The sequence below is a fragment of the Lytechinus variegatus genome, chromosome 2, assembly GCF_018143015.1.
Source record: "Lytechinus variegatus isolate NC3 chromosome 2, Lvar_3.0, whole genome shotgun sequence".
Taxonomy (NCBI): Eukaryota; Metazoa; Echinodermata; class Echinoidea; order Temnopleuroida; family Toxopneustidae; genus Lytechinus; species Lytechinus variegatus.
The window spans coordinates 69,400,672-69,426,252 of NC_054741.1; the positions used below are offsets into that span (position 1 = coordinate 69,400,672).

Consider the following 25,581-nt stretch of genomic DNA (forward strand, 5'->3'; position numbering starts at 1 on the left):
TAATTCAGCTTTGATTAGAAAGAAACAATGGAGGATATCCTCTTGAAAACAGTTACAACATACAATAAAATGACCAATGTTGACTGCGTACTAAATTCCTCGTTAACAATATCAAAACAAGCCATCATACCAGAAAAATATTTCATGAAAGAAGTTGTCCGACATTAATTCCGACATGTACCATTTTCTCAGTCAATCAAAATCAAAGAAAGTTTTCAGATCTGACAAGTCTGATGACTCCCAATTAATGTTAATACTTAATAATCAGTTCCCAAGGTTTTTCCTCAATCATACTAGAGTACATGCCTATAATACAGATGATTAACTGTTCTTACACAGATGCCAAGAGATAAATTACATATGAAAATATTGCAATATTTGATTAATCTGCAGTTATAGCCTTTCCAATCATGTAGCACTTGAAGATATAAATGTAAGTGTAATCAATGCAGGGGCAGTACCAGATAGGGGAGGGCCTTTGATTGATCAAGAAATCTAAGAGATTATTACTGTTTTCTGTTTTCTGTTTGAGGTAACTCCCGCAGGAACTCGGCAGGACAGCATTTTTTGCTGGTAAACGCCAAGCTGGTATATAACCAATTACCTTGGAAACATTTTACGTCTAGGTTAATCAGTCATAGTGGCTGACGTAATAGACGACAGATATCACTCTTGGGCCTTTTTATCAAAGTGGAGACAATGGCAGAGTTGGGATTCGAACTCACAACCTTGCGATTATGAGTCCAATGCTCTAACCACTGGACCACACGACCCTGAAATATCACTGAAGGTGATTAATGCCCCCACCTCATGCCATTACCATGGTAACATATTTTCCAACACACTTAGAAAATTCAACTTGCATGTCTTTACCCAAGATGAATGTTTGCCTCACATTTCAAGAGAAATGGTAAAAAACAGGGAAGTAATTTTCCTGGCTTTTTGGCAATAATATGCTTTTACCATGGCAACACAATTTCAGACAGATTTAGGAAAGGGAATTGCATGTTCTTACCTGAAGAACAATGTTGAAGCCAACTTTCATGAGCACTGGCCAAAAACTGGGGGAAAAAGTATCATCCACAATGAGTTTTCCTAAGTTTACGGCCATAATATGTGGTTACCATGGCAAAGCAATGTCTGACAAATGCAAAAACCTATGTCTAGCACAATCCTTAGCTCAAGTTTTTTGAAGCGCAAGGTTTGCAATGGACAGACCGAAGGATGGCCTGACCGTAAACTGATTCCTATATACCCCCTTCAAACTTTGTTTGGTTGCGGTATAAAGAGGGGGAGGAAGAAATAAAATATGAAAGAAAGAGTTGAAAAGTGGAGGCTGGGTCAAATAACAAATGAAATACACCTATAATTTCATTGAGGAAAAAAATCTATATCATTTTAATAAAGGCCATCTTACCCATCCCCTCCAACCAAAATACAATGGAACTGCCCCTAAACCAAGGTACCGGTACTCTTTAAAATCAAATTTATTCTCTAATATTCAAACAAAATATAGAAAGCTAATTGAGAGGAAAATCAACCAATTGGTCCTAAATGTATAAATATTCTTTCTCTTCATCATAATCTGAATTACTTTGAGGATTTACAATTTTTCTCCTGCTCCTAGAAGCAATGATCATCATCAACATTATCAAACTCCTCAGCATTTTCATCCTTGTTGTATTCATAAATTAGTCTTTATTTACTCAATACGATATCAGTCTTCGCTAGACATTTCTTCATCACCGCCACCTTCATCATCATCAACATCATCATCACTACCATCATTACTACCATCATCACTCACATCATCACTAACGTCATCACTATCATCATCCCCGTCATCATCACTAGCATCATCATCATCATCGTCATCATCATCACTGTCACCCTCCCCATCATCATCATCCATGTCATCATCATCATCGTCATCTTCTTCACCCTCCTCATTACTTGATACATCTTCTTCATCACTACTATCCTCATCACTCTTTTCCACAATTATAAGCTTTCTCTTTTTTGCACCTTCCCTTTGGTGTTTCTTCTTTCCGCTAGAACTAGATCTTGGCTTGTCAATCTTCTTTGATTGTTTCACTCCTGTAAGCCCCTCATCATACTCCTTACTCAATGCCATCAGACGTTTCTTCATGCCCATCATTTCAATTCTAGTATAGTCTTGATCAAAAGACTTGCCTACCAACGAAGGAATACAACGTCCGCGGGTTTCTTTGAACAATTCATCATCGCTGAACTTCTTCTGGAATTCTGCTACATCGGATTTGAAGATTGCATATCGGTTCGTGACAGGATGTCTGGTGTTGTTTTCATCTCCTCCAGGTCTCTCCATCTTCTGTTTCTTCGACCTGGAATCCTCTTCTCCTTGCCCTGCATCATCATCATCTTCTTCTTCAACTCTGTTATTCTTCTTGAATAACAATTTGATCTCCTTGCTTTGATGGATAAATCCTATTTAAGAAAAAAGATCAACCTTTCAATCAAGATTTCTTTCCGCTGACGTTAAAGATAAAGAGCTAAAGCTAAAAGTAAAACCATTTGACATACTTGCACTTAGAGAAAACTAAATTCATGAGACAAGGTACGCATGCAAGCTTTGGTAAACAAAGGGGAGATTTGATCTATTAAGATTTCAGAGCAAAGTTTTTGCACAGGACCTTTTCACTAATTTAAAATAACATACTCCTTAAATATTATAATAAACAAGTGGAACGCCTCTGGCAGCCTCGCCTGCATTACGCGATTCAATATACAGCACACAAACTGGATCTCAAGGGGGCCTCCCAGCCCCCCCCCACCCCGGCCATATGAACTCCAAAAATACCCTGGCCTAGATAGGGTTAAACCATTGAACGGTTCTTTAGTTATCACAAATATATTAAATAGCTTTGGGTATGGTATGTGCTATTTGTGATCTTTGATGTTTGACTTCATGAACTTAAAATCTAATCATTAGATGCTTGGAAGAATGATGTATTTATCTGGTACAAATTTTCTGTGAACTTTGACCTAATGATCTCAAAATCGAATCAAATATTTGACATTTTCCATAGTCATACTGTACATGAGCCAAGTTAAAGGTTGAAACAGAATGCAAATGGGATGGACGGTTGGACGTACAACCTGAAATAATGCCAGCAAACAACATCTATGGTGAACGGAAGTACAATAAAAATAATAATTTTCCTTTTTTTACCTATGTCCTTGATATCCAATGAAACATTCTTTCCTGCTCCACCTTCAAAGTTCATCGTCCTATTATGGATCACTTCCTGTCTGACACGAGGTTCCATACAACCAGATATACCTATCAAATTACCAAGAAAGAAACACCATCAATTGAAAACATGTGAGAAATTATGTGTGAATGATACTAATATAAAATAGCGTATTGTATTAAATTATTGTAATAATGACAGGTTGGAGTTTTCTGTACAAAAAACCTGCATCGAATCCTGGTCGATAAAAATAAATCAACTAAAGAATCAACACAAGATGGGCAGTGATAACCATTACATGAATGTTTCAAGAAATAGGGACTTCTAATTTCAAAATCATCATTCAAAATCTTAACCTTGGTAAGTTTTTTTTAATACTGAAACAATACAAAGTTCATTGGTCCGAAATGACATCTGATCCTAATTATGTGACCTGCAACATGTGCCAGATGATCAGAAATACTTGCTTACTGTTATGTCTAAGTTTCATGAAAAAGGTCCTTATATTTTCATATAGTTATGATGACATTTCAAAAACTTAACCTTGGTTAAGATTTCAATGTTGATAACACAACATGGTCAAAGTTCATTGACCTTAAATGAACTTTGACTTTGACCAAGTGACCTGAAACTCATGCAAGATGACTGGTGATAGAAAGATTAAATGAGAACAAAGTTTGAAATTTAATATTTATTTTATGAGTAATTCGGAGGGAGAGATTACAGGAGATCCCGCCCGCGCATGCGCAGTCATCATTCAAAGCATCAAATATGACTCCTGATAAAACAGCAAGAAAGATTAAACTAAGATGAGAACAAGTTAGAACTAATTTTGCCTTAGAGTAATGGGAGGGAGCGGAGGGCCTGTAATCTCTCCCTCCGAATTACTCATAAAATAAATATTAAATTTCAAACTTTGTTCTCATTTAATCTTTCTATTTTATTTCGTAATTCTCCTGGAGAAATTACAGGAGATTTCAAAGCTCAGGAGGCATATTTGATACCAAAATTACACAAAGTCACAACCCTGGTGTGCACAAAACATAATACCTCTATACAACCGAGGATGAGGCACTGCCTAACAAGGAGGCTGAGAAGTCACTTTTCTGATCCAAAGCCTTATGGTAGAACTGTTGAAAGGTTTTCTCACTAGACCATCCAGCCTGTCTGAGAATAGCAGCGATGGGAACTTCTGACCTCTCAGCTGCTGACACCGACGCAGCCCTCGTTGAGTGCGCCTTGTAGATATCAGTGTCTACCCCAGCTGCAGCTAGAGTTACTCGTATCCATCTGGAGATGGTTTGTTTACTTATCCTCCCATGAGGCTTCTGATAGCTGATAAAAAGGAATTTTTCTGATCCCCTCAAACGTTCTGTTCTTCGAATATAATGTTTTAGATAATGAAGTACACACAGTCGTTTATCTAGAGGGTAAGCTTCCAACGTCATATCTCCGGTGATATGTCCTGGTCTGTCTTGTTTTAGTAGTTGACCAAACCAAAACGTAGCTCCACTATCTTTAAGAGTCATTTGCTCAATGTTTAACTGATGAAGCGACTGCACCCGCTGCGCTGAGGTTAGTGCCAAGAGGGTGACAAGTTTCAGGCTCAAAAGCTTGAGGCTAAGGGTTTTCGCAGGTGCTAGCTTCCTTAAATGGTTCAACACCAATTTAACGTCCCAGATATGAGTGTACCTGGGTTTGGGTGGTCGAAGTTGAAAGGTTCCTTTCATAAAACGGTGCACTAAAGGATGAGTTCCCACCGTAAAAGGACCATCTAAAACTAAAAATGTAGATAAAGCACTTCTTGCAGTGTTCAAGGTACTATAACCAGCTCCATGTTCAAACAAACTTGTAAGGAACTCCAATAAATTTTCTACTGATGATTGAACATAATTCCAACCTTTGTCCAAACAAAATTTTTTCCATTTTCTTATGTAGATACAGTATTGATTTTTAGTAGAGTCTCTCCATGAAGACATTATGATCTCCGTAGTCTTTTTATTCAGTCTCTTGAAAGGTTTCCGGAGATCCTGCAACATAATAGATCAATGCGATCCCAAAAGGGGTGAGTGACATTTGAGAAAGGTAGAGTTAGTAACCCTTTTCTCCTCTTAATTTCTACAGGTTTCCCTACTGTCAAAATGTGGAGCAAGGGAAACCAAGACTGTGAGGGCCAATTTGGGACAACTAGTAAGCCCGTAGCTTTGTCATTCAGAATTTTCTGCAAGCAACTTGGTATGAGACAGAATGGTGGGAAGGCATAAAAATTAAACTTGGCCCAGTTTAGGGAGAATGCATCAACCGAGAATGCACTAGGATCAGGTAGCCAAGAGACATACCTTGGCAATTGATTATTCAGTCGAGATGCAAATAAGTCAATATCTGGGGAGCCAAAGTAATGAGTAATTTGGTTAAAAGCTTGCTTATCCAGTGTCCACTCTGTCCTATCATTGAATTTCCGAGACAGCTTGTCAGCTTCTACGTTTAGCTTGCCTGGAATATAGGAAATAGACAGCCAAATATTTCTCTCTAAACACCATTTCCAGATTGTATTTGCAATTTCATTGCAACTGCATGATCTAGTACCCCCCATATGCTGGAGATAGGTAACTGCAGTTACATTATCTATGCGTAGTAGGATATGAACATTTTTCATAGATGTACAAAAGGACTTTAGTCCGAGAAAGGCTGCCAGTAACTCAAGATAATTAATCTCATTATTCTTAGCCTTGACAAGCTCCTCGGCATTCCATCGCCCACCTGTGCTAGAATTTAGCTCCATACACTTAGCTCCCCATCCCGAACCACTTGCATCGGAGTACAACTCCAGGTCCGGTTCTTTTCTCAGAATAGACGAGTATACAATGTGCAGGTTTGCTATCCACCATTCAAGATCGTACCGAGCTGCCTGCGAAAGTTGCATGGGCCTATCAAAATGACCTTTGTTAATTTTCAGTGCTACAATTTTGTCTGATTCTAAAGCCCGATAGAAAAGCGGACCATATTGGACAGCAGGGAATGTTGCTACAATTTTCCCAATTGTTCTGGAGACTGCTCTAATACTAGGCAAGTTAGTTTGGAGGAGGTCTGAGCAACACTTTTTAACTTCATTTACCTTGTCAGAAGGAAGTGTAATGGACATATTCACTGAATTAAGTACAAATCCAAGGAAGGTAAGTTCCTGTAATGGTTTGAGTACCGACTTATCAGGGTGAATAACAAACCCAAGCTGTGATAAAAGGCTAACCGTAGCATCAATTGCCTTGTGTACTTTGGCCTTATTGTTACCAATAATGATGGTGTCATCAAGGTAACCCACTAAGATGTGATTTGCTTGGTGAAGTGTGGCGAACACTGGTTTCAAAATTTTGGTAAAGAGCCGTGGTGCAGTACTCAAACCATTTGGTAAACAAGTGAATTGAAAAAGAGTGTCTTGCCAAATAAATCTTAAGTACTTTCTATCTGAAGGGTGAACTGGGACCGAAAAATAAGCATCCCGGAGGTCCACTGAGGCAAGAAAACAATTTTCTGACATTAATTGTGTTGCTGTATGTATGCTATCCATCTTAAAATGCTGATAGCTCATATACTTGTTCAGGTCAGAAAGATCCAGAATAACTCTTAGCCCACCATTTTTCTTGGGCCGAGTAAAAATGTTGGACACAAACTCTCCCTTCTCATGGGAGCACTGTTCAATCACCCTTTTCTCAAGTAAATGTATAATTTCTTGATTGATTTTAACTACTTCAGCTGTCCTGATGTGAAAACAGCGTGGGGGTAGTGAACGGTATGGTTTAATAGATACATTTTCAAATTCTAATTTATACCCTTCAACAGCTGATAAGATAACGTGATCAGAAGTAATCTTTCTCCAATTGTTTACAAAATGCCTCAGTCGGCCACCAATAGGAAACTTTGAATAATCATTAAGTAAACTCACCTCTTCAGCAGAAGTAGTTACTTTGTTTTCTTCCAAGGTGCACCCTGCTTTGGGGGAAAGGGGCTGTGGGAAGGCATTCTGCTCTGCGAGCCTGGGTTCTGCCACTGGTCTTGACCCTTGTTCTTGCGTCTTTTCCACTGGGGCTGCCCTAAAAAAGGACCCTCTGGGTTGCCTGACCACAAATCATGTTGGGCTGATTGCGCCCATCCCAATTCACGGGTACTGGTTTTATTCCTGGCATATGGGTGATATGAGTGAGTCTTGAATTGCTTGTCCTTTAATTGACCTCTCATCATCCCTGCAGCTGCCTTTTGTTGCTCACTCAGGTCTTTCACTTGCTTAGCAAGATCATCTCCAAACAAGAACTTGCCCACTTGGGAAGATTTGCACAATGGTGTAAACTTCATATTCATATCAGGTCTGATAAGACGTTTCCTAGTGCAATTTAGCTCAAAATTGGCATTGCTGAGCAAAGCGAGGCAATCTTGTTGAGCTTCAGAAATATTCCCCGGGTCTAAAGATTGCAAAAATGCTGTCAAACCTCTGGTTAGTGAACGTTGAATTTTTTGTAGTTGCAGGTCTCTTTGTCTAGTTACTTGTTTTAGTTTGTCCCAAATGGGACCATTAACTCTTGGCACATCGACCAAGGGGCAATTGGTGGGTGGGGGGTATTTTCCCAAAGACTCCTCAAGAGCCTTTTCACCCAACTTGTTGGAGAGTAAATACGATGCAGACATCGCTAGATTATCATCAATTGCTTGTCCCATCTCTTGGGGCTGGGCAAACTTAGCGGCTAATGCCGGAATGCTTGGGCCTTGGCCCACATCACATTCACCTTCCCCACTCTCGAAATCTGGAGCTTGTGAATAGTCATCACTAACATTGGTCACATGGACCTGACCTGCGTGAAACTGAGAATTCTGATCATCATAGCCATAATTACTATCATCGTAAAAAGACTCGGCCTCAGAAGGGGCACTATCTTGATAACGGGTGGCTTGATTCTCAAGTGCTTTAGTCAAAAGCGATTCCAATTTAGTAAGTCTCTCCTCGAACTCAGAGTTTGAAGTTGAGGGGGATGGTTTATTCTTTTTTGGCTTGGCTTTTGATGATGGTGCCATATCGGTTCCTAAGCCCGAAGAGCCTGGCAGAGATTTAATATCTCCTTTGTCTTTATGTTTCTTGACAATTTTATTGGGCTTGGCTTTCAATAGTGCCATATCGGTACCTATGCCCGAAGAGCCCGACGGAGATTTGATATCTCCTTTATCGTGCGAAGCTGGTTGCTGGCTCGCGGAACGGGTCCCTGCGCCCGGCTTCGCCGGCGTCTGGCCCGGTGGAGAAACCGCACTCCGCTGCGACTGAGTCGCCGGCGGGCTGGTATCCACATTCAAGAGATCACGATTCATGATCTGATTTCCGACAGGAAGTACTCCAACTCGGAACAAAAGTCGATGTTAGAAGGAGGTTGTTAAAGAAAAAAGTTCTAGCACAATAATTCCAGCAACCAACTCGAAGAAGGGTAAGAAAAAACAATTTTTGTCTTACCCAAAATGGCGGAAAATGACTGCCAAAACAATGCTGCGAACGTAAATGACTGCGCATGCGCGGGCGGGATCTCCTGTAATTTCTCCAGGAGAATTACGAAATAAAATACTTGATTAACCTTATGTACAACTGTCATGAAATATGTCCATATATTTTCTTAGGAAAGACATTCCAAAAACAGAACATTGGTTTAGATTTCATCTTGATGGCATAGCCGTCATCGCCACCAAAACAAAAGCAGCAACCATAGTCTAATACCGCTATGCACGCAAGACATATAAAAACAACGGTCACCTCACCTGCAAGAAGACGATGTGCAGCCAGAAAGAAGCCATCATGTCCTTTCTTATATAGTTCTGGCATGTAGATTCTCCAGTAACCCATGAGAGCTTCCCCATCACCCTCTCTTTCTGCATCTCTCATACATTCATTGAAGAGACATCGCCACGTAACCGCTTCCAGGTACCGTAACTCCTGGTCTTCTTCAACATCATTCCTACCCTTCCGACATTGTGAGGAGCAATACCACTGCTGACCTGGACAAAAAAAGAAATAATAAGGACAGCGTTCAAATCTGGTGTTGATGTTGTGAAAACACCAACATCAACCACAACACTGTACTTGAAATTAGGATGGTGTTTGGACTGACCTCAGAAATTAAGATGTACTTCTGGCAGTTTGTAGTAAGTGCTGGTGTTGTATATCGTCTGTGAATTAAGCATTTCAACTGGTGTTGATGATCTACCTGTAATTTCCCATTTACCAAAAATTTCTATTTCAAATTTAGTGATGGTTTGGTGTTAGTGATCTCAAGCTTATAAACAGGTTGTAAAATTAGCTTTTAAATTTAAAAAGAGAAAAACTACCTGAACTATATGTTTTGTTGAGGAATAATATATACACCCTTTAAGATTCTTGTAGTGATTTTGGACTTAGAAATCTGAATGACAAAATTTTACTATGATTGATTTCTCCCCTTTTTCACTTAACCCTATATAGCCCGGGCTATTTTGAAATTGCATAGCCCGGGGGGGGGGGCCTATTAGGCCCCCCCCCTCGGCTCTCGGCAGTTTATCGACCGATTAGGACCAAATTTGGTGTGTGGGTGTCTCATTATGCATTTTACAAGAATGCGTGTCAAATTTGTGATATTTATTATCATTTTTTATTTATCTAATAAATTATGCAAATATTCAAATTTATTCAAGGAATTTTCATTTTTTTGTAGTTTTCCCCCCATTTTTTGAGAAAATGCAACGGAATCAAATATGTTAGTAGCCAGTCATGTAATCTAAAAGACAGCTCACTCAACTGTATTAAAATTGTATAATTATTAGATTATAATAGTAATCAATTATGCGCATATGCTAATTTTTCTTGATAATATTCTTGTTTCCTTCCATGTTTCCAAAGTCTTATGTATTTCTTTTGTTTTGAAATCTCTATTTTTTAATGTTTTTTTTAATCTAGAATAGTTGGTGATAGCCCAAAAGAAAGTTATGTGAGGAAAAACAGAAAAAAAACATTCATCTGACAACACTTCTCGTAAAACCCATACATCGTACACACAAAAGTCAATGGAAATTGCCATTTTCGGTGACATTGGTCACGAATATGTGCTATATCTCCGCAAGTATACCCCCGATTTTCGCAAACAGGGTCTCAAAATGTGCGGGAGATGTGAAACAAAAAAGTCATGAAATTTCAGCATATATTTTTTTTGCATTTAGAAATTATCGCGAAAAATGTAGAGGGGGGGGGCCTAAAAGGCCCCCCAGGGTATATAGGGTTAATCCTCGGGACTATTTCGCGTGAATTTGAGATGGTTGCCAAAGGCATGACTGTATGATCCATTACCGTATGTAGGGTCACGATTGGTATCGTTTTTCTGAACCCAGCTCAGTGTTGGAGCTCGGTTCAGCTGCCTTTTCACCCTCTCAACACCAACACTGAACACTGAACTTGAAATTACCAAATATCTTAACATATCACTTTCCCATTGCCTTGCAAAAGCAATGTCCTCACCTTGGGCTACTGGCACAGTAGATCTCACACAACTATGATGAAACTTTCTCCCCCGCTTGCACTTCTTGTTTGCACAGGTCCAGACCAGCTGCTCATCAGTCTTGGTCCTACATACACAGTACTCTCCACCGCACGAAGACTGGCAGGTGGGACTACAGTACCATTCATCACCCACTTGAGGGTTAGAGATACATAGTTCATGGAACCACTTCCCATTCTTGCAGTTAATGTTGCTGCACGCTAGCATACGCTCCCCCTCATGATCTGATAATAAAAAAGAGGATTTATATTGCTAGGTCACTATAATATTAGTATACACTTCTGAGGGTGTTCTTATGAAAAGTGGCAGTCTTTCAACATTTGGGAGCTGCATATGGGAACATTCTATCACCAAATGTATGTTTTGATCTTCTAGAAGGAATTTTTAGCAATGTGTTATCTTTTGAACAACAAAGACAGTGAGATATTTGAGCTGATGACTTGAATGTTAAGAGATTGTTAATGTAGGTTGGTACCAAACCTTGAAGAGCTTTGCACATTATCAACATCAACAGGGAATAGTTGACATACTCTACTTCACGTTAATATTTGAAAAGATATGTAATTATAAGAAGATTTAAAATTTGTTCATTCCTTTTAAAACAGTGATGATTACAGAACTAGAGAGAGTGCGTACTTTCTTTGCAGAAGCAGAATCTTTCGGCAGAGTCCTTGTCATATTTGATCTTGGCACTGATGATGTCAGTGATTTGATCCATAGGAATCTGATGCCAGACTCTGCGGACAACTTCCGCTGAAACCTTGGTCAAGAGAGCTTCTGGCTTTACATCATCCATTTCATCTTCATTGCTGATCAGTACCTCAAGAGCAAAACCTACAACCATGGCACAGCACACAAACTGGATGGAAAAAGAAAATTACAAGGAGCGGGAGAGGTGATTATCATGAGAGAAGAGATGGAACAGGATATCAAGGGGAACAGTAGGAGAAAAAAACATATACAAAGAAGAAAGGAAAAAAATGAAAAAAAAATGAAGAAATATGAGCTGTAAAAAGCAAGCACTTATCAATGATTAATCAGTATACCGTGTCATGTTTTCCTCCTTGCCAAACTTTACAAGTAAACTACATAATAACATGGAAAATCAACAATGAAAATTATGGTCTTCCATATATATATATATCAATACACCTAAATTGCATTTAGGTGTATTGATATATTTATTGATAAATTTATTTATTCAATAAAAAAATTATAAGCTCAATGTAATGTTGTAACCCGCAAGTGAAAACCCGAACCGTACCGTCCCGTATAATCCAATAATTTGCAAGCGGGACCCGCTGACCCGTCGGGTTTTAACCCGCAAGTCAATTTATCTTTGAAAAATGAAAATTATTTTTGCAATCCCCACACTATACAGGCTCAAATCAGGAAAATATATGCCAACTACTAACCTAGCCTAGAGTGAACTGAATTTACTTACAATTTGCAAATTCGCCTTTAAACATAAAAATGATACATAAAATGAATATAACGGTTAATTACATAGCAGTTTGCAGCAAACATTAAATCTCAATTTTCAAGTAGTTTTAATCTACATTCTCCATTTTCTCTTATCACTTCCTGTTTACTTTGTTTCTATACTTACCAATAAGAAATCATCCAGGTGATGAGAAGGTGGGTTCTTATCCTTGATGCCATCATGACCGAACATATGAATCAGATTGCGCAGGGTAGCTCTCTCATTTGGGCTTGTTGGCTCATACAGGTCTGTCATGATGTCCTACAATCAAAAAGATTGACAATAAATCGCCAATAATGTATATATATGTACCTTCAAGTTGTGAACAAGGACTGGTATGGAAAAAGGTGGTGGATGCTTCAGTTAATAGGAAATTTGACCTTTTACAAATTGGATGGAGTTTTGGACTACCAGTCAAAATGTATGACTACACCATTGCCAGACAGAGAATACACTACACATCTTAAAATGTTCAAATAATGAATTCAAAGACCTTGTGACCTGAATATCCACTCAGATCATCCTAACTCATAAGGAGCAAGATTGAAGGTGATCCCTTAAAAGCTTAATCTTTAATAATTGTAAACAAGATATATTTTCATGTATACCTTTGACCTCATGGCCCTAAATAATTCTAAACATTGTTGTAGTCATCATTATCACTATGAACAAAACAATGAACATCTATGACATTGGTGACTATCATCACAACCACTCTATCCTTCTCACCTCGACAACATCATTAATAATCTAATTTATCCTAATTGTCTTACCCTCATCATTATACATCTCAAATGACCATCTTGAGGTACAGGCATCAATGCCCGTCGGCCACCACCTTCTACAGAGCCCTGAGCTTTACTGACATTCTTTATCATTTCTTCATGACCATACAATGGCAGGGAGTACCCCTTTGGAGTGTTCTCTTCTAGTTTCTGAAGCAGATCTGAGGCTTGGTCAGGAGTGCTGTAGTTACCCTCTAACATCCCAAGGTCAACCTGTGATTTTCAAGAAGAGATTCACTGTTATGAAGAAAATGATCAAGAGTACGAGTTCAAAGGGTTCTTTGAGATATGTTCATTGACTGACAGGGTTTAGTTTTAGGATACAAGTAGAATATATAAAGAATAGTGACAAGAGGTGTGGAATAAATATCACAAAACTTAACGTTAAGGCTACTCATCATAAGACATAGCACCATTTGACTGCAGCCTTGAAACAGAATCAATCTAGAAACAATCAAGGCTATGAGGTTTTTAGAGACATAACTGTCTAAGTTCATGCGGAAATTTGTCTTCAAGTTTTAATACACATGCATTATCTGGTTGGACATAGGGTGACATGTGCTCCTGCAACATGATCATCTAAAGACCATTACTGAAAACAAGATGCAACACATCAGTAATTCAACATAAACATATAAAGCTACAAGAAAATTAAAACAAAGACATATTACATAAAATAAGGATACCCTAGTGACATTTTACATAAGAGGGTTGGCATTTAGCAATCAGAACAGATACCATCTAAGGGTTAGCAGAATATAATTGCTTCAAAAGTTTTTATTATCCAGATAAACAAAATGCAAAGCTGTTGAAAAGTAAAAATTTATTCCTGATACATATATTTGTTACTCATATCCCTTGCATTGCAAATGCATGCTATGCATACTTGTGAATAAAGGTCTCATTTTCTCTCGAAATAGAATGTGTCCACTTCACTTTGTAATGGCAGTCCCTCCCCCCCCCACATCATGATACATGAATCACTTACAAAGTCACTTTTCTCTGCACACAGTGAGGAATATTCGTGAGGTATGTGTTCAGTCACAAGATAATCGGCAAACAAAGCGAGATTGGCTTGAAGAATCCTTTCAATTATTACCTGTATTTGTGAAAGAAAAATATTATGATTAAACCACTAAGATTGATCTAATGCTATAGCCAATCCATTGCAGATTGCTGCGTAATACTCAAAAGTATAATTATTCACCAGTTCCGGCCGCACAGAAACATTGTTAGCCAAACAGAACGCTAACAGTGTCATATCTTTCGTATTGTGAAGTCAAAACACTTATTTCAATGTGTAAGTAATGCATCATTGTAACATTAGGTATCGCTGCCACATTACCTATTGTAACAGGGCCTCTGTTAGCGCATTGTTAGCGATAACAACGTTTCTGTGTGGTCAGTACAGGACTCCCGATATGGCGATGTCAAACATGCTTACAAGTAGTGAAAGTGCAAAGGACTGCACTAGCCACTCCCTCGTTTTCTTTTTTTATTTAAAACTGTCAAAATGATCTCTTTCTACGGCTTGTGTTTAGTGCACAAGTTACCTCTCCTGAGGTAGTTCTTATTTGCACATTTGCCCATACACCACTCACAGTCAAAAAAGTTGTAGCAATTGCTGTATATCACATGTTTCAAAACATTTTGATCCCAAAGCTAGGCAAAATTGTGACTGCTAGCATGGACATGTTACAGGATAATGTTCATGCCAATAAATAAGAATAATAATGCATTTTCACACAGCAAATTAACATCAGCATTGCAGATGAAAGTCAGCTTTTACATTCCCACTCCTGTAAAAACTTGCATTTTATATTGTTAGTCGAGACCCTATCAAAATAACCTTTTTATAATAATATGCTGCCATCACAATAGTTTAGAGAGTTATTGAGATGTCGGCCAAACATTAATAACAATTGACCATAATGAAGAACTTTCAGCAATAAATTAAAGATGCAAACAACTTCCAGAGAATTTACACAAAAGGTAAGATTCTAATTTTGACTTTGAGCTACTTAAACGCTCGTAAAATTTCAAAACACACCATACCAGTCCCATAAATAGATTATACTGCTGGCTCTATGTGAATATGGCATGACTAAGCAGAAATATATCAATTCCTCTGCGCTAACATGTATGCGCGCACACTAACAATTCATCCAAGGAAATTGACCAGTCTCTACCTGGAATTCAGGTCACAGTTCACATAGTAAAAACAACTGATTGCCGGCATCTAACTTTTCATTCAATGCTTAAAGTGGCGTTCAGTGACGTGATGTAAACAAACAAAGCTCCAGATAACAAAAAAGGAAATTTTGGAAATCAAAATATCTCTGTTTAAAGATTAAATTTTTCTTTTTCAGAAGGGGGATTCCTTCAATATATTAAACTTTTTGTGAAACATACCTTCACCCCCACCCCCTTTTTGGTGATTTAAATAATTCAAACAACACAACTTCCCAGATTGCCAAAATTCATTGAAGGAAGACAATAAAACTCAGTCTATTATCTTTATTATCGTAGGTAGAGGCATAAAATATTGGTGCTCTTTATCAAACATGAAGGAATGTGCAGCTCTGCCACTGATTATCATTCACTAAACACCTGTGTGGAGAGACGCAATAGGACTTGTAATACTAACCTGCATCCTCATACGTAACTCAAAATAGTCTAATTGATTGGGCAGGTAGACGCTAACAGAGAGCTCACAAGCTTTCTTGGGGGTCTCTTCTGGGAGATGTCTAAAGGGGACCCTGTTCTTGGCAGCCATTCCATAGCAATCCTGTCTTGAGTGCCTTCCTGGTTTGGGTTTGGAGCTCCTTTTAGACTTCTCATAGGGCTTCCTGATCATAAGCGCAAAGCCAGGATCTGTAGTTGAGATTAAATGAGAGTGGATGTATCATTGATATAAGAGTTATACTCTAAAGAAAGGTTTTCTTTCTGTTTTTGTTATGGGCGATTCCACACTAGAACTTCAAAAATATCATAAATTTCAACATGCTTTCAATAAGTCATAAGTAGTGTAATATTTTACTATGATACCTAAATTTTATGAAAATTATGAGTTTTAACCAAAAGTGAAGACAGATATAGTTTTTTGGGGGGAGAACAATGGAATTTTAAATTTTCAATAATTTTGCTCATTGAATAGTCAAGTACAAATTCCACCTGAAACAATTATTTGCAAAGCAAGAGAAGATTGAAAATATTGCAGGTCAATAGAATAATATATCTTTGATGGTTCCAAATAATATCTACAACATTTTCATGATCCATAATAGGGGCAGCCCTGATTTTTCCGAACCTATTTTTGGCAATGTCCCGTACGACACATGACAATGCAAAAGTTTTTTCTACAGTTTTATTTTTGATGATGCAATTTCATAAAATGAGTTTCTCTTTGTTTGACCCATGGGTGATCGATTTATCCCATAAGGATCTAATTACTGCCCTTCATTTTTCAATTATTGTCCTATTAAAAAATGTCCCGTACGACACACGCTGTGTCGTACGGGACATGTCCCGTACGACACACAATATAATAATGCATCTAATTGCAGGATTTGGATTCAGAAACCATAAATAGTAGGCATATTTAAATTCATTTAATTGATTTAACATAAAGTGAACTGAAAAAGTACTTTGTTTATCTCCATAGAACATGAAATAGGTGATTCTAAACATTTTAATTGATTTCATGTAGGCTTATTCTTTTGTGAATCCCTTCAGCTAAACTGGTGATTTTCACTGATCAGAGCAGGTTAATTTCTTTTCATTGAGCATGAAAAGAAAACTTTTATATTTCAACCTAGCCTGGAAGATGACTTCCTCTTGCATGCTAATGTGGAATTATTATAAGATGTAAAAAAAAATCATATCAATCATCATGATCATCTATTTGGACTTCCCTTATTGAATATTGAATATTGAAACTCCTTACGTTTTTCAAGTTGTAAAAAAAATCTTGAAAATAAGACAAACCATATGGTTTCATGAAATGCAGATGGGTTTGAAAAAGTAGAACCGCATTTCTTTAGACAAAAAATTGTGACCAAAAAAGGGAAAAAAGTGACAGTTGTGACATATATGTAGATATACATTTTATATAAAAAATCATAACATCATGATCATTTTAGCCCCATAATTTACACAAAGTTTCATTCATTTATTGTTTAAATAGTGTTTGGAAATCATCAAGTAGTTCCCTAAAATATAACTTCACACAAAACCTGAAGTTTTTCAGCTCGTAAAAATGCTGTGAACACTCGTACATTTCCCATCATGAAAAAAATTATAACATATTGCTCCCAATTGTATATATTGAGGTTACCTAATTGTATTGTCCTGAATGACTGCTTATTAAAAGATTATTCATAAATAAGCAAGAATTTAGGGGCAATGCTCCTTCTGATTGATAAAAAGTTCATGTTTATTTATTCAGGCTGCCCAGTGCAACACGCAGTGCCTGCTCTACACACAAGTGTCCCGTAAGACACACAAGTGTCCCGTACGACACACAATTGTCCCGTACGACACATTATTTTGTTTATGATATATTGACAGAAATATTCATCTAATAGCGGTTTCTAACCTAATGAATGTCTTAGTTTGATGGGATTATCATTATCATCAGCCAAATAATGTGATTGAAGAAGTCAAAGTGACATAAAGTAAGAAAGTTTGGCTTCAATTTAGAGATGTTCCCGTACGACACATTTTGAATGTCCCGTACGCCACAATGTTCTCGAAAATTATAATTTGCTTTATTTATTCATGAATGTTTATTTTGCTTTCTTTTGTAAATGTGTTTGTTCTTGGGTAATTGAGTGTCAATTTGAGTTCAGTTTCTATGAAATTTATCTGCCTAACTCACAGACTTTTGAGTACAAACTTGAGGTTTCTAAAAAAGCCACTTTTTCTGCGTCCGTACGACACATTACTATTTTTAATCTGTATTATACAGGATGTGAATTCAAGTCATGTTAAGTCTTGGTTTTTCTTACACTCTGGTAGTAGTTGATGACCACCTATAGTTACTGGAATATTTTTTGTTTTTTATTGTCAAAAACTGTCAAATGTTCTCTAAATGTCCCGTACGACACGTATGGAATCACCCTTATGGTAAATTCAAGTAAGTTTTTCCCACTCTAACATCTCAAAGATCTTAAGTTCTTCTGCACCATGGATCATGTCAGACAATGCTGTAGTCACCATCTACATGTATTTAAAAATGCATTTATGGTGCTAAATATTACTACCATTGTTCAAGTTCACAGGCATTAGAACTTTATCAAACCCCCAAGGACCATTTAGTTTAGAGACAGCCAGACTGCCAGAGTGTTCATGCCATAGGGACATTGAGCTGCTGTTGGTGAACAATCCCTTCACAGGTGATTTCTATTTGTTATTTTTTAGTTTATTTTTATTGATTACTGGGGAGGGGGGGTGTCAATTCATAATGGTCTACTTACGCATATCGTCCCTTACGTGAGCTCCAGGTGAGTTCTGTTCAGCCTGTACAGGTGACATCAAAAACAATTAAATGGTTTCATTATAGCTAGTATTGCTTTGACAGACACACAAACAGATAGACATACAGACAGAAGGGCAATTAGACAGAAAAATTCCAATATCAAGATGTTGATAAGATAGTGAATACATTTATTGCACAGAACAATTTTTAGCATGCTTATTCACAAGGAGGCAGAGAGTGTTCATGTTGTAGTGCTTAGAGACATTTGATTAGAATTTAAGTGCTATATAAAGGCAGATTTCTTCTGGTAAAATATATTTTTTTGTTCTGCAGACAAAGGACTCAAGAACTCAGTACATGTTAGGCCAAAGAATTATTTGTCCAACATTGGAGAAACGGAACAGCAGTTTCATCCTAGATTCATAGTTAACCATCCTTCTGTCCAATGCCAAATATTCATACTCATTCAACTACTTAAAAGCAAAGAAAGTGGCACAGCAATCTTTATAAAAAACAGAGCTGGTCAGCTGCATATCAACAAGGGTTTTCATTACTCATTCAACCAATTTTATTTGTGCTGGAGTGAGAATGGATCATACACACAATCAGCAAACTTTTAATAAAAATATCATAATATGCTTGATCTATAGACATTAGAGAAAAAAAAATCATTTTACTTTTGATTTATTTACATTCCGATAATTCTCAGTGGAATAATTGTTATATGTGCGCGCGTGAGAGAGAGGTCGTATTTTTTGGTCCTCCGAGGAGCAAAAATCTCCTCTAAATTTCTTTATTTTTTGGTTTACTATTATTTCCAAATTTTGGCTTAGTATTATTTATTTTCTTTCTACTCACTTTTGGATTGATTTTCATTACCATATTGTCGAGGATTGACAAGATTTAAACCGATTTAATTTTGATTTCACATTGGCTTTTACAACATGACTGTGCAAGCCATCACTATGCAGGACTAGACATCTCCAGGCGGCCGGACGCGGGGTGGATGCCAGCACCGACGCGGCGTGGTGGCCCATCAAACTTTATTGCCCATTGCGTGCTGTACGATTGACATTCCAACATGGTTAAGCTTGCAATTACTGTAAGTAGTTTTTCCATTATTATCTTTGTCTTCACAACATTTGGACCCAGATTAAAGGGTAGGATAATAAGATATGCCGATCACCTGAAAATATTGGAAGCCAACAAAGACAAAGTCAAACATGGTATTTGTAATGATAGTGATGGGTTGCAAGTACCGGTAGATCTGCTTGTACAAAGGCATATCCACACTCTAGCAGAGTAAGAAGGAAACCCGGAAAGCGCATCGGAGATATGTAATCGAAAAATGCACAGACTCTGCTAAAAAGTTTTGGAACTTCATAAAAACTCTTAGAAATGATGCATCAGGGTTTCCAGCCCTGAGGAACATTGAAACTGGTATGCTTGTAACAGATAACAAGCAAAAGGCTGAACTCTTGAATAAACAATACAAGCAACAATTCACCAAAGAGAGACTAATAGATTTCCCCACAGAAGGTGAAAGAAATATCCCAACCATGCCAGATATTAGAATAACTGTGGAAGGGGTTATCAAGCAACTCAAGAACCTCAATCCAAATAAGGCAGCAGGACCAGATGATATATCTCCCTGGGTCCTCCAGACTGTAGCTCACGAAATAAGCCCAGCTCTTGCCATTGTCTTTCAACGATCCATTGAAACAGGAATAGTTCCCGAAGACTGGTTGTGTTCTAATATAACACCTATCTTTAAGAAAGGTGATAAGTCTCTTCCAGCAAATTATCGATCAATAAATCTTACATCAGTATGTAGTAAGGTATTCGAACATATCCTGTATTCTCAGATTATGACTCACCTAGATACCCACAATATCCTGTTTGATCATCAGCATGGGTTTCGCAAGAATTACTCTTGTGAAACTCAACTGATATCAACAGTGCAGGATATTGCAAGTGAGTTAGACCAAAGACGCCAAGTGGATGTCATTATAATGGATTTCCAGAAAGCTTTTGACAAAGTCCCACATAGACGATTATTGCTTAAACTCTGGCGTTATGGTATAAGAGGTAAGACTCACAAATGGATTGAAGAATTTCTCACCAAACGTAAACAACGTGTAGTAGTAGAGGGTGAACATTCTGAATGGGTCAGGGTAGATTCTAGTGTGCCACAGGGTACAGTATCAGGCCCGTTAGACTTTCTGCTTTATATCAACGACCTCCCTGAAGGCTTAGAATCTCGCTGTCGTCTGTTCGCAGATGATTGCATATTATACAAAACAGTAACCTGCCCAAAAGATTCCGAGAGGTTACAGAGTGACCTTGATAAACTAACATCTTGGCAGAACAAATGGCAGATGGACTTTAATGCTCAAAAATGCTATGTCATGCGAATCTCTCATGCTAGAACCCCCCTGAAGTATAATTACACCTTGAATAACACCGTACTGGAAGAAACCAAAACCCATAAATACCTGGGTGTAGATATAAGTAATGATCTTTCATGGAATTTTCATGTAGACAGAGTCTGCTCCAAGGCAAACAGAATACTTGGTTTTGAGAAGGAACTTGCATTCTTGTCCATCACATGTCAAGGAAATGTCGTACAAGACAATGGTCAGACCAATACTTGACTATTGTTCATCAGTATGGGATCCGCATACTCAAACACTCATCAATAAATTAGAGCAAATCCAGAATAGGGCAGTTTGTTTTATCACCGGAAAGTATGAAAGAAAATGTAGTGTAACTGATATGAAGAAGACACTCAAAATAGAGTCTCTTCAACAGAGACGGAAAGCAAACCGAATGTCAATCTTCCAGCAGGCATTGTCGGGCCAGCTCGCCGTGCCGCTGCGATCCACCCTGCGCCCGGCCCAAAGGAACCTGCGTAATACCTCAACCACAAATAGCTTTATTCCGATTGCAATTAACAAAAACTGCTATAAGTTTTCGTTTATACCACATTCTGTTGTTGACTGGAACAACTTGCCAAACTCAAATCAATTCTCGACAAAGACAAATTCTAAGTAACAATCCAGAAGTACCTAAACCAAAATTAATACTAAGCATCGCCTCTCACCTCCGCGTAACGACCATCAGCGCACCCTAACCCTGCCCGTTTGACCCCTTTTAGGGGAGTTGGGCAGTATCCTGGAAGTAAGTAAGTAAGTAAGGTGTATCTTCCAACACTGTATTAAGAAATAAAGTAGTATGGGGAATGAGAGAGAGATGGCTCTAACTTACACATACCTCTATTGTTCTGCACCATTTATACACAGAATTCTTCTTCCTTCGTATATATCTTGAAGCATACACATATCCTCTGGTTATTCCAAGATGGTACAGAAAGTCGATGACCTGTTCAACAGAAAAATACACAATCAGCCAATAAAATCAACACTGTTGATTTGTAGAAGTCAAATAGTATTCAAGCAATGAAAAAAATATAACAGCACACTCCTAGCTGTCACACTGATGCTTTCTTTTATTACAGAATTTATGTTAGATTTGGAAGAAAAATAGTGGTGGGTCATCACATTCACATTTGCGAACTTGGTCCCACCATCATTGATCCGATTGGAGCCTGGTCCACTGATTCAACAATTAATGAAAAATCTAAACCTCTTTAGATCAAATGAGTTTCCCTATTTATATCAAATAAAAAAATTTACTTTGAACTTCAAACCTTAAATGAACAAAATCAAATAAGGGAAAGATGATTTGAGCATACATCTTTCATGCTCAGTCTCATCAGCTTCTGATGTTACAATATCGTCCCATGCGGTGTCTGCCACCATGTATGTTTATAACTTCACCCCTTGCCCTAAAGTGGTGCTCAGCTATAGCACCATGTCGGAGAGAATGGTGAAGTCATATCTTCAAATACTGTAGTACAGCAGCATTATGACCATCAGAACTTATGATTATGAATGATACACCAACTGCCAACCCTAACTGACTGTAACAACACATAAAATGATATTTGAAAAGTTTGGAGATACTTGCCGCTTTGTTCGCACCAAGACGGAACAAGTTGAGGGTTAATTCACGCTGATATCTTCTGCATTCACCGTGCAGGTTAAAAAATGGCAAGTTGATCATCATGCCTACCCTTGGACTAAGCAATTTGAAGTCTTCCCTGAATAATGACAAGAAAATGTATTATAGTTTTTAAGTCTACATGGTTTGCATCACACAAAAATATCTGCAGTCGATTGAAGTCTGTGTATGATTCAATAGTTTGGTTAATGAAAATAAATTTAGAAACAATTAAACAAAACTGATACAAATAAAGGGGAAATATATTTCATAACGTAATTACCATCACTGCGCCACAGCTTGTTGTGAACTCTATTTTGTTGTTGTCAAATGTACAGTATTACAAAGGCAAAATAAAGGTGTGTATCAAAGAAATGGATGCATTTTTAATTGACCATTACAATGTACTTCATCAGGAAGATGAAAATGCTGATGAAAACATTACACTAATTACATGAAACAAGCTGAATCAGCAATTTTGATTTTCGATCATGGACAAATTGCCTTTCTTGTACAAGAATAGAAAAAGCATTGTTTACCAATAAAATCCTGACTGAAAACAGGTGATAACTTGAAAGACCTGATTATGCCGAACTAAAATACATGGAATTAATAAAATTTTAAAGCTAATACATGTACCTTGTCATTGAGTCCTGTTGGAAGTCACTTTTGGTCATAGAAGCAAGAATCACCTCATAGAAGAGCGGAGCTACCTTCTTGACACGCTTTAAGACTGATTTCCATTTTACTTTACCATTCTGCTTTCTGTTGAATGAGGGACAGATGTTTTCCTTCCTGAGCATTTTCATTTCTTGTCTGATTGCTTTTTTGATTTCTTTGACCCATACTTCCTTGACAGACTTTTTACTTATCAGCTTCCTGAAGACATACTGGAATTTGGATTGCTGGATATGCTTGATAAGGGAATTTTTGAAGTTTTTCCTTGAAGAAGTTTTGTGATGCCCAAGTGTTGGCAAACGCTGTGATGTTACTGATCTTTCTGACCATTCAACACTCATTCTTTCAAGAGTTTGCCTTGCTCTGTCCCACTCTGTTGATAGAAGATTAAGATACAAATGACATGCGTGGTAGACTGGTGGTAGGCCTACATCATGTAATGTAGCTAGGCAGTTGACAAAACAAGTGGAATGAGAACCAGCAGTCTTGCCTGTATGCACTACATATTTGGACATTAATGTTGAAATTACATTTACCTGGGTCCCCTCGTACAGATGAGTGTGATTGATCAATTCAATCAATCAATAAATATGGAAAGCCAGCAAACACTATTATCTACGACTAGATCTACTTGAAGAATCGCTGTTAAATGTCAGGACTCTAATTTTGACAAAATATTTGAAAATTGCTTTTTTTTATAATGCAAAACAATTATCAAGGAACATATTAAAAAGAAAGTTCTATGAATCTATTTTGGGCACTGGAAAATATACAAATCTGAATTACTAAATCAAATAATATTTAGAAATAAATGCACAAATGAATGAATAACAAACTACAATTTCAAGTAATATTTTAAGCTTCAATCATTCAGATCTTTATCTACTTCCCGTTTCATAAAAAAAATCTATTTTGTTTTTAATATTAAACAATGAATGAAAAATAGAATAGAGAAGCATAGCCCAAGCAAAGCCAAAGGATGACTTAATCAAAATTTCACTCTAAGACATAATAAAATCATTGATTGATCAAGATTTTTTTTCATGAATTCATCAATCTTATAATACCGGTAATTTTGTGAACAAAAAGAGTTGTCTTCGAAATAATAAAATTATACAAAAATTGATTTTTTTTTAAATTCAAGAGAAACACAGTAATGTTAGTTCTTACTAACATTACTCATTGATACATGAACTTAAATATTTTTTTATTCAGACTATCGACTAGTAACATTAATGTTGTTAGTCGGTACTTACGGAACTGGATTCTCCAACAAGTTCGGCAGCATCTTTTTGTATGCCATGTCCATTCACCACCTGTTTCCGTTCCTGATCTTGCAAGAACATCTCCTAGTCTTATATTTGAATCCTCAAAGTTTGAATTCAAATTTTTCCACCTTGCTTGCACTCTTTCCTTCGGATTCGGATTAGTCTTGTCTGGAACAAATCCACACGTAAAGCACGATATCGTCGACATAATCGAGGTTCCACCACGCCGCCGCGCCGGTACGGTACGGGCGGTAGATCACGTTTGGACCGTTACAATGCTGTTGGAATCCGATTCAGCCGGATCCAAACCTCGTCTAAATAACGTCGATTCTGAGATATAGTGATAATAGTGTTGCAAACACCTTCAGATTCAATCTCAATTAGCCACATAAATATTGAATTTGAATCACTAAGCTCGCGTACGTTAGCTAAAAAGACAAAAATTACGTTTAAGTTAACCTGTCATACCTGCGCCTGTGCACCGTCTGCAAAATCAAACTCTCGCCAGATCCCGGTGTATGACACGCCGTGCGTTATAGGGATTATTAACAAATTCTTTAGAATTGACAATATTTTTGTCACAGCGCTGAATTTGAATCATTTTTAATAGGTCATTTCCCATTTCTTTCAAATATCGGTATATAGATTTTTCAGATTATTTCCTCTATTTAACCCCTGTTCTTTTCTCTCCCTGCTTTTTCTCCTTTCCTTTCCTTTCTCTTTTCTTTTCGTTCTATTCTGTTCTTTTCAGTTTCTTTTCCTTTTTCCTTTTCTTTTTTGTTTCTTTTCTTTTCTTTGTTTTCTTTTCTTCTTTTTGTTTAATCCCTTCTTTTCTTTTCTTTTTTTTCCTTTCTTCACTACACTTTTTAAATTCTGTTTTCTTGCATTTTTCTGTATAGTTTGGTGATTTTCTTCTGTTACAAATGCTACGGCAAAGGAAATAAACTGGATTTGGGGCCTGGATCAGGCGCGTAGCCAGGGGGGCGGTCGCCCCCCCCCCAAAAAAAAAGTCCCCAAAAAAGAAAAAAAAAGAAGGGAAA

At 37.5% G+C, this 25,581-nt stretch overlaps 2 protein-coding genes across 2 annotated transcripts; both read right to left on the reverse strand.

Moving 5' to 3' along the window:
* Window positions 1-949: 949 nt before the first annotated feature.
* Window positions 950-25,024, reverse strand: LOC121408819. The gene is made up of 14 exons (XM_041600474.1): window positions 24,530-25,024; window positions 23,235-23,646; window positions 22,563-22,695; window positions 21,807-21,914; window positions 18,532-18,574; window positions 15,702-15,928; window positions 14,043-14,153; window positions 13,043-13,267; window positions 12,396-12,530; window positions 11,423-11,645; window positions 10,747-11,010; window positions 9,021-9,257; window positions 3,212-3,322; window positions 950-2,466 (listed from the first exon to the last, which is right to left on the reverse strand). The coding sequence occupies exons 1-14, from the start codon at window positions 24,747-24,749 to the stop codon at window positions 1,718-1,720; spliced, it is 3,198 nt and encodes a 1,065-aa protein (XP_041456408.1). The 5' UTR covers window positions 24,750-25,024; the 3' UTR covers window positions 950-1,717.
* Window positions 5,157-8,582, reverse strand: LOC121408820. The gene is made up of 2 exons (XM_041600475.1): window positions 7,174-8,582; window positions 5,157-5,263 (listed from the first exon to the last, which is right to left on the reverse strand). Exon 1 carries the CDS (start codon window positions 8,580-8,582, stop codon window positions 7,191-7,193), a length of 1,392 nt encoding a protein of 463 aa, XP_041456409.1. The 3' UTR covers window positions 5,157-5,263; window positions 7,174-7,190.
* Window positions 25,025-25,581: the final 557 nt, after the last annotated feature.

Excerpts from the sequence above, each read along its gene's own strand:
- LOC121408820 (XM_041600475.1), bottom strand. The coding sequence starts at position 8,582 with ATGAATCGTGATCTCTTGAATGTGGATACCAGCCCGCCGGCGACTCAG.
- LOC121408819 (XM_041600474.1), bottom strand. The coding sequence starts at position 24,749 with ATGTCGACGATATCGTGCTTTACGTGTGGATTTGTTCCAGACAAGACT. Across the intron at positions 21,915-22,562 it reads GTCTTGGTGCGAACAAAGCG|GTCATCGACTTTCTGTACCA; the intron begins GCAAGTATCTCC and ends TCTGTTGAACAG. Across the intron at positions 18,575-21,806 it reads AATGGTGCAGAACAATAGAG|GCTGAACAGAACTCACCTGG; the intron begins GTATGTGTAAGT and ends TCACCTGTACAG.